This window comes from Centruroides vittatus, unplaced genomic scaffold, assembly GCF_030686945.1.
Source record: "Centruroides vittatus isolate TY-2023 unplaced genomic scaffold, ASM3068694v2 contig_2462, whole genome shotgun sequence".
NCBI lineage: Eukaryota > Metazoa > Arthropoda > Arachnida > Scorpiones > Buthidae > Centruroides > Centruroides vittatus.
The window spans coordinates 1-11,266 of record NW_027121556.1 but is presented as its reverse complement, the minus strand read 5'-3'; the positions used below and the strand labels follow the sequence as shown (position 1 = coordinate 11,266).

General features: G+C 34.7%; 1 protein-coding gene across 1 annotated transcript; it reads right to left on the bottom strand.

Moving 5' to 3' along the window:
• Positions 1-7,925: 7,925 nt before the first annotated feature.
• LOC136971348 (uncharacterized) lies at positions 7,926-9,437 on the bottom strand. The gene is made up of 4 exons (XM_067265797.1): positions 9,342-9,437; positions 8,462-8,645; positions 8,149-8,323; positions 7,926-8,065 (listed from the first exon to the last, which is right to left on the bottom strand). The coding sequence occupies exons 1-4, from the start codon at positions 9,424-9,426 to the stop codon at positions 7,979-7,981; spliced, it is 531 nt and encodes a 176-aa protein (XP_067121898.1). The 5' UTR covers positions 9,427-9,437; the 3' UTR covers positions 7,926-7,978.
• Positions 9,438-11,266: the final 1,829 nt, after the last annotated feature.

The following is an 11,266-nucleotide window of genomic DNA, read 5'->3' as shown; positions in this document are numbered from 1 at the left end:
TAGTGGTAGTTGCGTGTGTGCTGTAATCAGTGCTTGTTGCTGGATTATTCTTACAGGTTACGTGATTTTCATTAATGTTAAATGTTTCTGTCTATTGATATATTTGATCAAAAATCTGTTGATTTATAAGTTCAAGTAATGTTTGTGGGATAAGGTTTTGTTGGTGTATAATTGTCCTTTTTTGATTAACAACCCTTTGTTCGGTGAGAATATTGTTCTGTGAATCTATGGTGTAGTTGATGTCTGTACGCTGTCATGTTTGTTTCAAGTCTTGTGATGGTGTAGTAAGTACAGATAATAAACGCGTTCATTTCTATTATCCGTTTCATCCATTGGCGTGGCCTTTGTGGTCTGTGGATGCATTGTCATAAAAACACCAAGGCTAGGTTGATTCCTTACGTCTGTTAAAGGCATTTCAGCAGCCATCCTTGGGCCGGCGCTGCTTTCCCCACCGGTAACCAAGGGAGACTGTGGCCTATTTTTCGAACTGAGTCTCTGCCTAACCCACGAACGCGGACCTTGTTAACCCGGGCGATGTCCGAGTCGGTATCACACTTAGATTTGGTTACTACCACGATAAATATCTCCACAAAATGTGAGTGTGGTCACTCTTAGCTTCATTTCTTTCCATAGACCTTACTAGAATGGGTGTCCCTACTAGGAGATAGTGTAACAGCCTGCACTGCCCTATGGATCAGTAAAATTACTGGGCTCTCCCACCACGACCACGGGAAAGTTATTATTATTATTATTATTATCGACATCAACCCATCTCGATTATATTATAAGATGTAAGCATTTTCTCTTTTCTAGTCTTTTGTAAACAATAAAACTCTCCAGTTTTGCGGGTATATGTATTTGCCAAGGCTTATTTTCTTCAAATCCGGGGGAGGCATTTTATTTACGCCGCATTTTTAGTCTAGCTCCGGTTTTCCTGTGTGTCGGTTGATTCTTTATTTATATAGACACTACTGTTTCTTCTCTATCGAGTGGATTAATACGTAGTATTATTTTTACCAATCGTAATTCTGAATATGGTAGGGGAAAAATAAAGGTACCGCACGTTCGTCTTTATATTTATTGTTAAGAAATTTAAAATTAATATAAAGTTACATATTCGTTTGATTTCTAGTTGCATCACTAACAGTTTGAAACAATTACTTCCACGCAAACTTTCCTGATTAATTAGCACTTTTTGTCTGTACGATTATATTTGATTTAGAAACATCAAACTTCGGTTATAACGCCTCGTAGGAGAAAATACGTGGGACGTCTGTCGATCAAATGAAATTAAATCTATCTACTTGTAATGACAATTAGAGACCGTACCACGTCGTGTTTAAAAATTGGCAACGTTCTAATGTTTCGTATTCACATTGTTCGATAAATTTCAAAACAAAAAAAAAAGCAGCACGAGCTTTAAAACTATACGAAATTAGCGGTTTATGAATTACGATACAAGAAAGAAAAGAAAGAATCAAGCTAAGGGTGCGTTCTTTAATAGCGGTCGTTCTGCGTCTCCGCTACTACGGGAGTGCGCTGCCGTTTGTAGGCATTTAGGAACGACGGCGAAAGAAACAAAGATGGCGGCGCCCGCGCTATCGATAGTATCGTGATGGAGGAATCTATAATTCTAAAATATGAGCTCTTAAAGGCAAAAGAAGGGTCCCAATTGTAAAATTTAACCATAAAGTGGATTATTTGTTGAAAGAGCATTCAAAATAGCCACGAAAAAAATTTGAAAGCCGGCTACCATTCGAAAACAAATCGAAAAGATACTTACATCACCGCGTGCACTAACTTGCGCTTTCACAACTTCTAAATTTTCTTTTATAAAACCACATAATGGACTCCGAAACGAAACTATTTGAGCCATGGAGGACGCCATGTTGCTTTCCACCTTAAACTACTGCTACAAGCGGCTGTTTTTGCCGTTCGACGGCGCGCACTCCGACCGGAATTTAGGAACGCGTTCCGCAGGAATTTTTAAACGGATGTCGCTCGCGCGGAGTTACGCGGAGGAATAAAAGAACACACCCCAAAAGACTGCGCAAGAGACAAGTGTGAAAAATAATACAAACATAGAAAAAAAAGAAAAGAGTACAGAGTGGTAGGAAGAAATAAGGGAATACGCGAGAAAGAGTTCGGTGGATGGAAATTGTAAACTTTGCGGGATATTTAGTTGTATTTCGTGTCGAGTGAGCAAAACCAGAGGAGACGAAAAAGAAAAAGTGAGAAAAAATAAAGTCTAGGATTTCCAAACCGTTAATTAATTGTTGCAGGGTACTGTACTTCGGAAGCTAACAATTAACTTATCTTAGCTTATTAAAAAGATCCAACACAACAGCACTTTCCCATATGGAGGGCACACAAGGCTCGATAGTAAAATAGGATGAAGCGATTATTGTCAAACCTTTGCGCTTCTCAATATTAGCAAAGATCGGTGAAAAAATTGAAGTTTACAAGAGCAAACTCGAAGAGGTATGCATAAAGGCAAAGGACGCAGAAGGCCTACCAACGGCGTGGAAATTTATAGTCAAAAAGTTTGCCACGGACACGTAATCTTAGCTTAGTTTATTAAATAAAGTTTTTGCGATTCTGAATATTAACTAAACAAACATTTTTTTTTCGAAATAAATGTTTGTTTAGTTAATACAAAATAGATGAGTTTTTAAAATTTTTTGTTGTCTGTTGTATTCAGAATCGCAAAAACTTTATTGCAAAAGATGTCCCCTCGAGAATAAAATCGACCTGTCCGAGCGATTTACTTAGACGAACACGAACACTGCCGTTTCGTTTTCGTTGGCCCACCCTGTATGTTTCATCAATTATACCTTAACAATTTATTTCAATGTTTATTTAAAGTATTATTAGTGGAATTATTTTTATTTTGTATTTCTATTACTATATCTGACTTGGTTTTTTATTGTATATTTGTATTTGTATATATTATTTTTTCAGTTGTTTTCTTTTTTTCCGTTGTCAATTTTTTGAATTTAAACATATATATTCTATTTAATGGAACGCCAATGTTTCAATTATCCCGTTAAGCCTGAGGATGGCCTATACAATGGGCCAAAAACGTTAGTTTTCAATAAAACTATCTCGGCAACAAGAAACGTGTCTTGTGATAAGCTATTTTCCGAGCACGTTCTGTTTAACGCTAACAATTAACATGTGTGGCTGTTTTTATATTAATATTTTCAATAACTTTATCTTCACAACTTATTTTTTGAAAATAGTGAAAAGAGTTTTAAAATTAATATTTAAATCTGTTTTAAGTTCGTACAAAGTTAACAAGTATGGAAATTTAAATAAGTAACATACGAAAAAATAACGCGCTAAGTTACGTGACCTGCGTAACCAAATAGTAATCTTACGTGACGTAATTTTCTTTTTATATACTGATAACATTTAGAATCGTGTTTTTAAGTTTTTGTAACACCTAGTTAACAGTTTAATACTGGTTTTGAATGAAATGAATTCTCGTTTACATCGTTACATCTAAGAATATCCTTTATTAATTTTTTTATTAGCGATCTTGTTATACATCCCGAAGCGGGACTCGAAACCGCAACTCCCGCTTACCGTGCCAGTTACGTTACCCAGACCTTCGGTCCGATCTCCTGTTTTAGTATATACTGTGTATATTTGGACCGAAGGTCCGGGTAGTGCAACTGGCAACGTGTCCGCACGGTAAGCGGAAGGTGCGGATTCGAGTCCCGCTTCGGGCCAATTCATTTTTTGCAGTTTAATCTAAATTAATTAATTACATATTATAATTATTAATTCCAATACGAGATGGCGCCTAACGCCTCCCTCTAGTGCCAAATTCATTAATAATTCATAATTATTATTTGAAAATTATTTACGGCAGTTGTCGGTGTTTATTTACTATGCACCGGGTTTTTGTTGGTGTTTATATTTGTAAAGCATTTATAATTATAAACATAAAACACGGGTATTGTACAGGTATATCATAATTCGTACTGTTTAAACTTTGTCTATGAATACAGTTTAAATTGCACTCGCTACATTTCATTTTATTTAACGTATAATTTAAGAACCATTGATCTAGAGCAGTGTTTCTCAAACTTTTTGGTCCGCGACCCCCTTTTGCACTTAAAAATTTCAAAGGACCTCCGAAGAATGAGTATGTGTAGAAAAACATCCCGGAGGGAGTGGATTAATTTAAATTCGGGAGGAGTTAATTTCTTTTGTTTAATTAATCTATTCCATGTTGAAATTTCTCTCCGTTGCGTGTCGCTTTGCGTCGAATTTTTGTCAATGTTAAGACTAACGAAATTTTTAAAAAATTATTTCCTTATTTTTCACAAATAAAATAAATATATTGAAGAATATAAAACCAAGAAACATTATATTTCGGAAGTTAATTTAGTCTCAAAACGTTCCGATTCAGCACAACACAACCCTCAGAAAAACAAGCAAAACTTACCATTCACGGTGGGAAAAGAGTCTCGTTCAAATACTGGAGTGTCCTTAAGTACCCTCTCGTGGTCGCGCCATGTTGCCAGCTAAAAACGCATATCAACTAAAATAATATCGGAGTATCCCAAGACAGCCAAATATTGCAGCGCCACAGCACTAGCGGAAATTCGAATTTGCCGACTGAAACGCTTTCTGTTGATCGGTTTTCGGATAAAGACGCTTTACTGTACTTCTAATTCGACTTGCCGACAGACGCAACGCTGCTAGCGAACACCGTTCCAAATGACAATGCTGTTCTATCATAGTCTAGTTGGAGAGTGGAACTCGGGGATTCCCCAATAGCGCACAAATTTATGAATATTCATATTGTTTTTATTATTTATATGTGCAATTTATTTAAGTAAAAATTATTTTATATATTTTTTATTTTTAATATTTCTAAACATGATTCAATAGTAAATTTATAAAATATTTGAAAAAAAACATTGATCTAGCATCAATTTTTCACGACCCCCACTTTGAGAATCACTGATCTAGAGCACAAACTGCCAGAGTGATGCGTGCCAGTAATAATTGACACCTATCGCTTTGTCATTCTGAAAGTTTATTTCTGCTGTCACTCGTACGTTTGTCGGTCGTTTCCAAACGATTTCAACTTAATATCCACATAATGGGAAGACACAAACGGTGTTATAGCGACAACTGCACAAACACAGGCAGACAGAATATAATGCGTTTCTTTCATTCTAAAGATGCACAACTCGTTAACGTCTTTATGTTATTTTTGTAACTAGCGTTTTTATTGGTTTTCATGAATTGAATTTTACTTCTGGATTAAACTTTCACGTATGTATTAATAAACATTTGTTCAAAATTCATTAGACGAGAAGAGCATTTAAAAGTCTTGACGTTTCTCATTTGTAATACAAACGAAAATATTCTAGACTTTATAAAAAATGACCATTCTGCCGTGTATATAACATCTTCATTGTTCGAGTGTTGGTTAACAAACAAACATTGGTTTTGTCTGTTTGTCAAGTTATGGCAACGCAACACTTGGGCGATCTGCCTAAGGAATATGCCTTCCAGGAGGTCTTTTTAAAAGAAACTGGCCCCTATTTAAGAGTTACAGACGTGGAAAAACCCGGAAAACTCCACGTGGCCAGCCCATCCGAACGATTCGCTAACCACTCCCGAACTCCCAATGTTTAGCGAACGAAGAACTCTTGGCCACTGGTGGGCCGTTTCACTTTGGTGATCTATATATATAATCGAGACGAGTAGATAATAATAATAAAGATAATAATCAGTACAGAGCCCAAACGGTAAGGAGTTTAAAGTTGAAATTTGGTACACAGTTAGGGTTCGTCACGAGGACGCACACTAAAAACGGATATTTCGAAATTCCTCCCCACAGGGGAGAGGGACAGGATTAAGTCTTAACACTTCCATTGTTGATGGAAGTGTTAAGACTTAATCCTGTCCCTCTCCCCCGTGTCAAGTGTCAAGTAACAATGGAAGTGTCAAGTAACATGGAAGTGTCAAGTAACAATGGAAGTGTTAAGTAACAATGAAATTGTTAAGAGAAAGCGACGTGCAAAACGCAGCAAGACGTGTTTAATCAATAAATTAAATTAAACAGAATCTATAGCTTACTCTTTATTTCTGCTGGAAAAATGCACTAATTTCTAATAAAAATTCTGTACTCATAAATAAAAATACACAGAAGATACTTTAAATACATCTTGAATACATCTTAAAGTAAGTAAATGAAAGAAAAATTAATTCGAAAATAAATATACGTACACCTACATGTGTTTATAAACACACACACATACACATAAACTTTGATTGTCAACAGCTTTTATGAATAGTTTTTTAATTTTAACTTATAAACTTATAACTTGAAGACAGTTAAAAGGAAATCTGTTACTATATTACGGGCTGTATATATACATAAATATATACAAGTAGTTTTCCCTTTAGGAAAAGTATGATGTACAGCCGTAAAGCGAAATATTTACGATTAATTTCGATGGATAAAGGCCAATCGTCCTTAAATATTGCATTTTAAATCCCGGACGTAATTATGCAATCAGCTCTGCAAACGTATGTTTGTTCAGGTGGACGCGCCCAGGCGTCATTGCAGACGGAGTGACAGCTGTTCGGCCTGTTACTAATGAGTTTGATGCGTTCATTCTCATTTACTGCAATACTAGTCACATAAAGTTAGATAAAGGATTAGATAAAGGATTAGAGTTAGATAAAGGATTCGTAATAGTAGTGACGTATAATAAAATTATTAGGGAGCATCTGTCAATTGGTGGCTTTGTGATTAATATTGTCTGTTATAGGTAAGAAATATTATTGTTTTTATTGTTGTTGCTTTAATTTACACTGGGAGACGCTCCCAAACTTAATAAATTTTTGAAAATTCTATATTCTGTTGTAATTTTGTAATTTTTATGTTGATTGTATTTAATAACAAAAGTTCTGTATTTGTGAACGTTTGTTTTTCTTCCCCGCTTGGCGGAGTGTGCTTAAACGAAAATTAGTATTCCGCGGCATACCTGGATGAAATATTTCATTGTTTCGAGTAGAAGAAAATGTAGAACGACAAAGTCACACGATTGGAAAATTTGAATCGGTAAAAGGAAATGATGCGATACACTGCAAATTTGAAATCAAACAATAAGGCTAATTAAACAAATTTCGATGCGAGTTTAACGTATCTGTGTGGAAATGAACATTTCCAACATATTAAAAAATCAAAATATATATTTAATGCGAAACACGTTTGATAAGTTTCTCTAACACAAGAACAATATGCCGCGATGAATTTGACGGATTTGTCTAAATTAACACGATTTATACGCTTTTATGTATTGCTTTTCGATACGATTGCCACGCGGCCAGAGATAGAAACGTGTTTCTAATTTGAATTTCGACCAAGAACTTTGCCGGCTCCGTACACTTTATCGTGTTTATTTCATTGTTTTGCGTGGAGGACTATCGAATTCAAAGTGTTATAACTAAATGAAATATTTCTACGTAACGCCACGCATTCGGGAAAGTATTAATGGTTCTGTCTACAGTTTAAAAGGAATGAAAACTTTGAACGCAGAACTGAGAATGAATCGATTATTGCCCGATCAACATTCAAGGGGTAAAAGTAACGAAAACGATAAATTACGCCACGTTAGAGAAGTGAATTATTATTTCGCGAATGGCATACAATCGCGTAACCAGTTTAAATACCGTAAATTCTGACTTAATTCTAATGAGTACAAAACTTGTAAACAATGCAAAATTCTTTTGTTTGAAAGTGTCCGAATAAAAAGAAAAGCAAGAAATAAAAAAAACTCCTTAATTAAGGAACGTTTCGTCGTTAGGAACATTTTAAAATTATTCTTTGGAAATTTTTAAATACGGAATTAATTTGCGTAAATTGTAAAATTAATGGAAGTACGCATTACTCTCATTTTTGCAGTGTCAAGTTACTTTATTCGTGAAACCAAGAAAATAGTATTTACACGAATTGCACTCCTGTAGTTCGATAGCAAGATATAACCTCGTGCTCCGATACTAGTAATTCCATATAAGCGTCGTAGCATCCCTGAAAATTTTAGAAAAATTACATAAAAATATATTCGGAGCATTAAAAATATTCGTTGGAAGTTAATCGAATTCGCGTCTTACCGGAGAGAAAATTTTGGGTACATGGATGCAGATGTGTATTAATCCCGGTTCAAGATAAGGACTCTTTTCTTTTACATGAAACATATTAGATTTATCCACGAGACAAGGGTATTTGGCATTGTCATCACCCATACATTTCTTAACCATTTCGAAACCCTTCGGCAAAGGTATTGTCCTGAAAGGTCAATTTTAATGTTTTATAGAGAAAGTATACATGAAGTAATTCGACATTTTACAAGAACTTTCTAGTCGTTGTAACTTAGTAATTTGATGTAATTCCATTATCTTATATATATAAATTCTGTAAACATACATGTTCTTATCGCATTTGCTCTTGTCTTCGCCGCATTTTACCGCAGTTATCTGGATTAAAGCAGTGCACGGCACCCTTTCCAGAACATTTATATCTACCCAAAGAGTATATGTCTCGTCATGTTTGATTGGATATGGTTCAACCTTTATGTTGGAAAATTCGAATTTTCGAGTCTTTTCATCGTCTACGAAAGATACAAAAAGTTACCAATGAGTGGCTGTAAATTAAAAATCATCAAACACTTAAAATTCTATTGATGTTCTATGGTTAACAAACGAAAATTCAGACGATTAAAAACAGTAATTTAAAATATTTTTATCGATTTTCCATTTTTTAATGGTTGATCAAATAATATATTTTGCCGATAAGTATGGGTGTCAAATGTCTTCCTAGATCAGCGGTTCCCAACCAGTGGTCCGCAAGAGCTAAAATATGGTCCGCGAAAAATTTATAACTTTTATTCATTTCAAATTATTATTCCCACATTGATACAAACTGAATTTAATTTTTACTAAAAATGTTATGTTTTCTATTATAATAGTACTGTTAAAGCATGTTACTGCTGAGTTTAACGATTACTTATGTTAAAAGTTTTGTTTGAAGTTTATTTTTAGATTGACACAGTTTATTTTTCTTAAACCTTGTGATCGCTGCTAACAAGAATGAAATCAAAGCGGTCTCTGGTCAAAAGAAGGTTGGGAACCGCTGTCCTAGATTAACGCAATATTACGAAACAATGCCAAACTGCACAAATATTACGATAGAACGGCAAGATCGCGTCCAAAGAGTTTGTCGTATTCCAATAAAGCCAAAATTCTATTGTTTTGGCAAAAGTTTAAAATCATTTAATTAATAATACGAAATTCAAAAACGCACTCACCGCAATACGATACTTCGTAACACTTTACCCACGAAAATCGGATTAGTATAAGAAAGAAGACCGAGGCGTACGACATACGTGCCATGATATAACAATTCTGTCGGGAATGAGAAAAGATAATACCTATAACTCGGTTTCCGTTGGCCCGATTATTTATAGGGGAGGACTGTTTTCCGAGAAACAGATGCTGGTCGAAGAAACACGCAAGTAAAGTTTCACTTTTTCTTCGAAGAATGAATTTTAATTTAATTTTCATACTCTCCGATAAATAGAAAATCAAATAGTTTAGCTTAAAATTAATTAATTAAGTATATTTTAATTAAAATTAATGAACGAAAAAACAAAAGGTAAAGTCAACATTTCACTTTTTTACCTGAATGCTGGTCACGTATAATTCAAATTCAGAAAATCGACATCAGCGCTCGAGTCTATTCAGCCGTAAAAATTCCTCCCGGAAGATTACAATCAAAGAAATTTGTAATGTATATCGATATTATCGAAATATTATTAAATCTTTTACAGAATGTTTTCTCGTTTTCTCTCCGAGATTTCTAATGTTCGTTACTAAGGTCATCAGTTATTCATCGATGTTTGTAATCGAGTGAGGCGAGGTTCTTTCTTTTCGTACGGAGTTTTGGATTCTATACGCCGCGATTTGCTTAAATTCACTTTTAATCGACTGACTACGGAGTCCTTTTAGTGCGCCAGTTAATGAATAAATTGTGTCGACTGAGTTTCAAAGCGAGGAAGAAACACGTGAAAGTCTAAGATTGGATTTTTCCCTTCATTAGCCAAACTCGAAACGGGTTCGACTATGCAAATGTGAGTTTGGTAACAATGGAATCGAAAATTCACGGATTGGAAACTCTGAAGCAAATATTTTACTCAGATTTAACGATTTAATTTGTTTCTGGTGCGCTTCACCGCCAGAAAGCGGAAAATAATTTATCCTACGCGTAATGAACCAACGCGTTTCTCTTCTCAACCATGAATTTGGTCACAGTATAACGTTAAACACTTAATTTATGCAGAAATTTTTATTTCTAATGTCCTTCGGGACAATAAAAACCCTAGTTTATGTGTAAACAATATTTGCTTATTGAAAGCAGTCTTAAAATCAAGCGGGTGATGCGAATGAACTTGGTTTGCACGCGTATAAATATGCAAAAACAGTTTAATTAGTTATTATTTTATACTTAAAAGTTATATGTTCTTTATAATTGGCGAATTATTAAAATTAAAATAGTTTACTAAATTAAAGTAATTTATCCTGTTATTAATTCACAACCATAAATGTACGTGGCATTTATTTAATTATAAGAATTTAACGATTATTTTTGGCAAACATTTGAAGGGTACTCGTCATAAGTACCGCTTATGACTTATTTTTATGTTATTGTCTTATATTTATTATTATTTGTTGCAATTTCTGTATTGTAGAGTTCCTGGTAGTATCGAAAGGGGAGATGAATTTAATATATAAATAGTATTGTAGTAAATGAGAATGAACGCATCAAACTCATTAGTAACAGGCCGAACAGCGGTCACTCCGTCTGCAATGACGCCTGGGCGCCTCCACCTGAACAAACATACGTTTGCAGAGCTGATTGCATCGTAACGTCTGGGATTTGAAACGCAATATTTAAAAACAATTTTTTTCTCCGGTCCGGTTATAAACAATAATTTCACTTAATTTTATATCCTTTCATAATTGTTTCAAATGGTTTTTCTTAATAGATAGATAAAAATATTTTTTATATAATTGTAAGATTCGCCGACTTTAAAGGGGGGGATACAATTAATCCCGCGTCAAGATGAGCTTAAGGGAACCCGTGTATGTGGGCGGTTGCGAAGGAGGCAAATGATGACAAGTGTTTACATGCGGAAAACCGTTTATTTGGACGAATTCATGCTTACATCGGTTT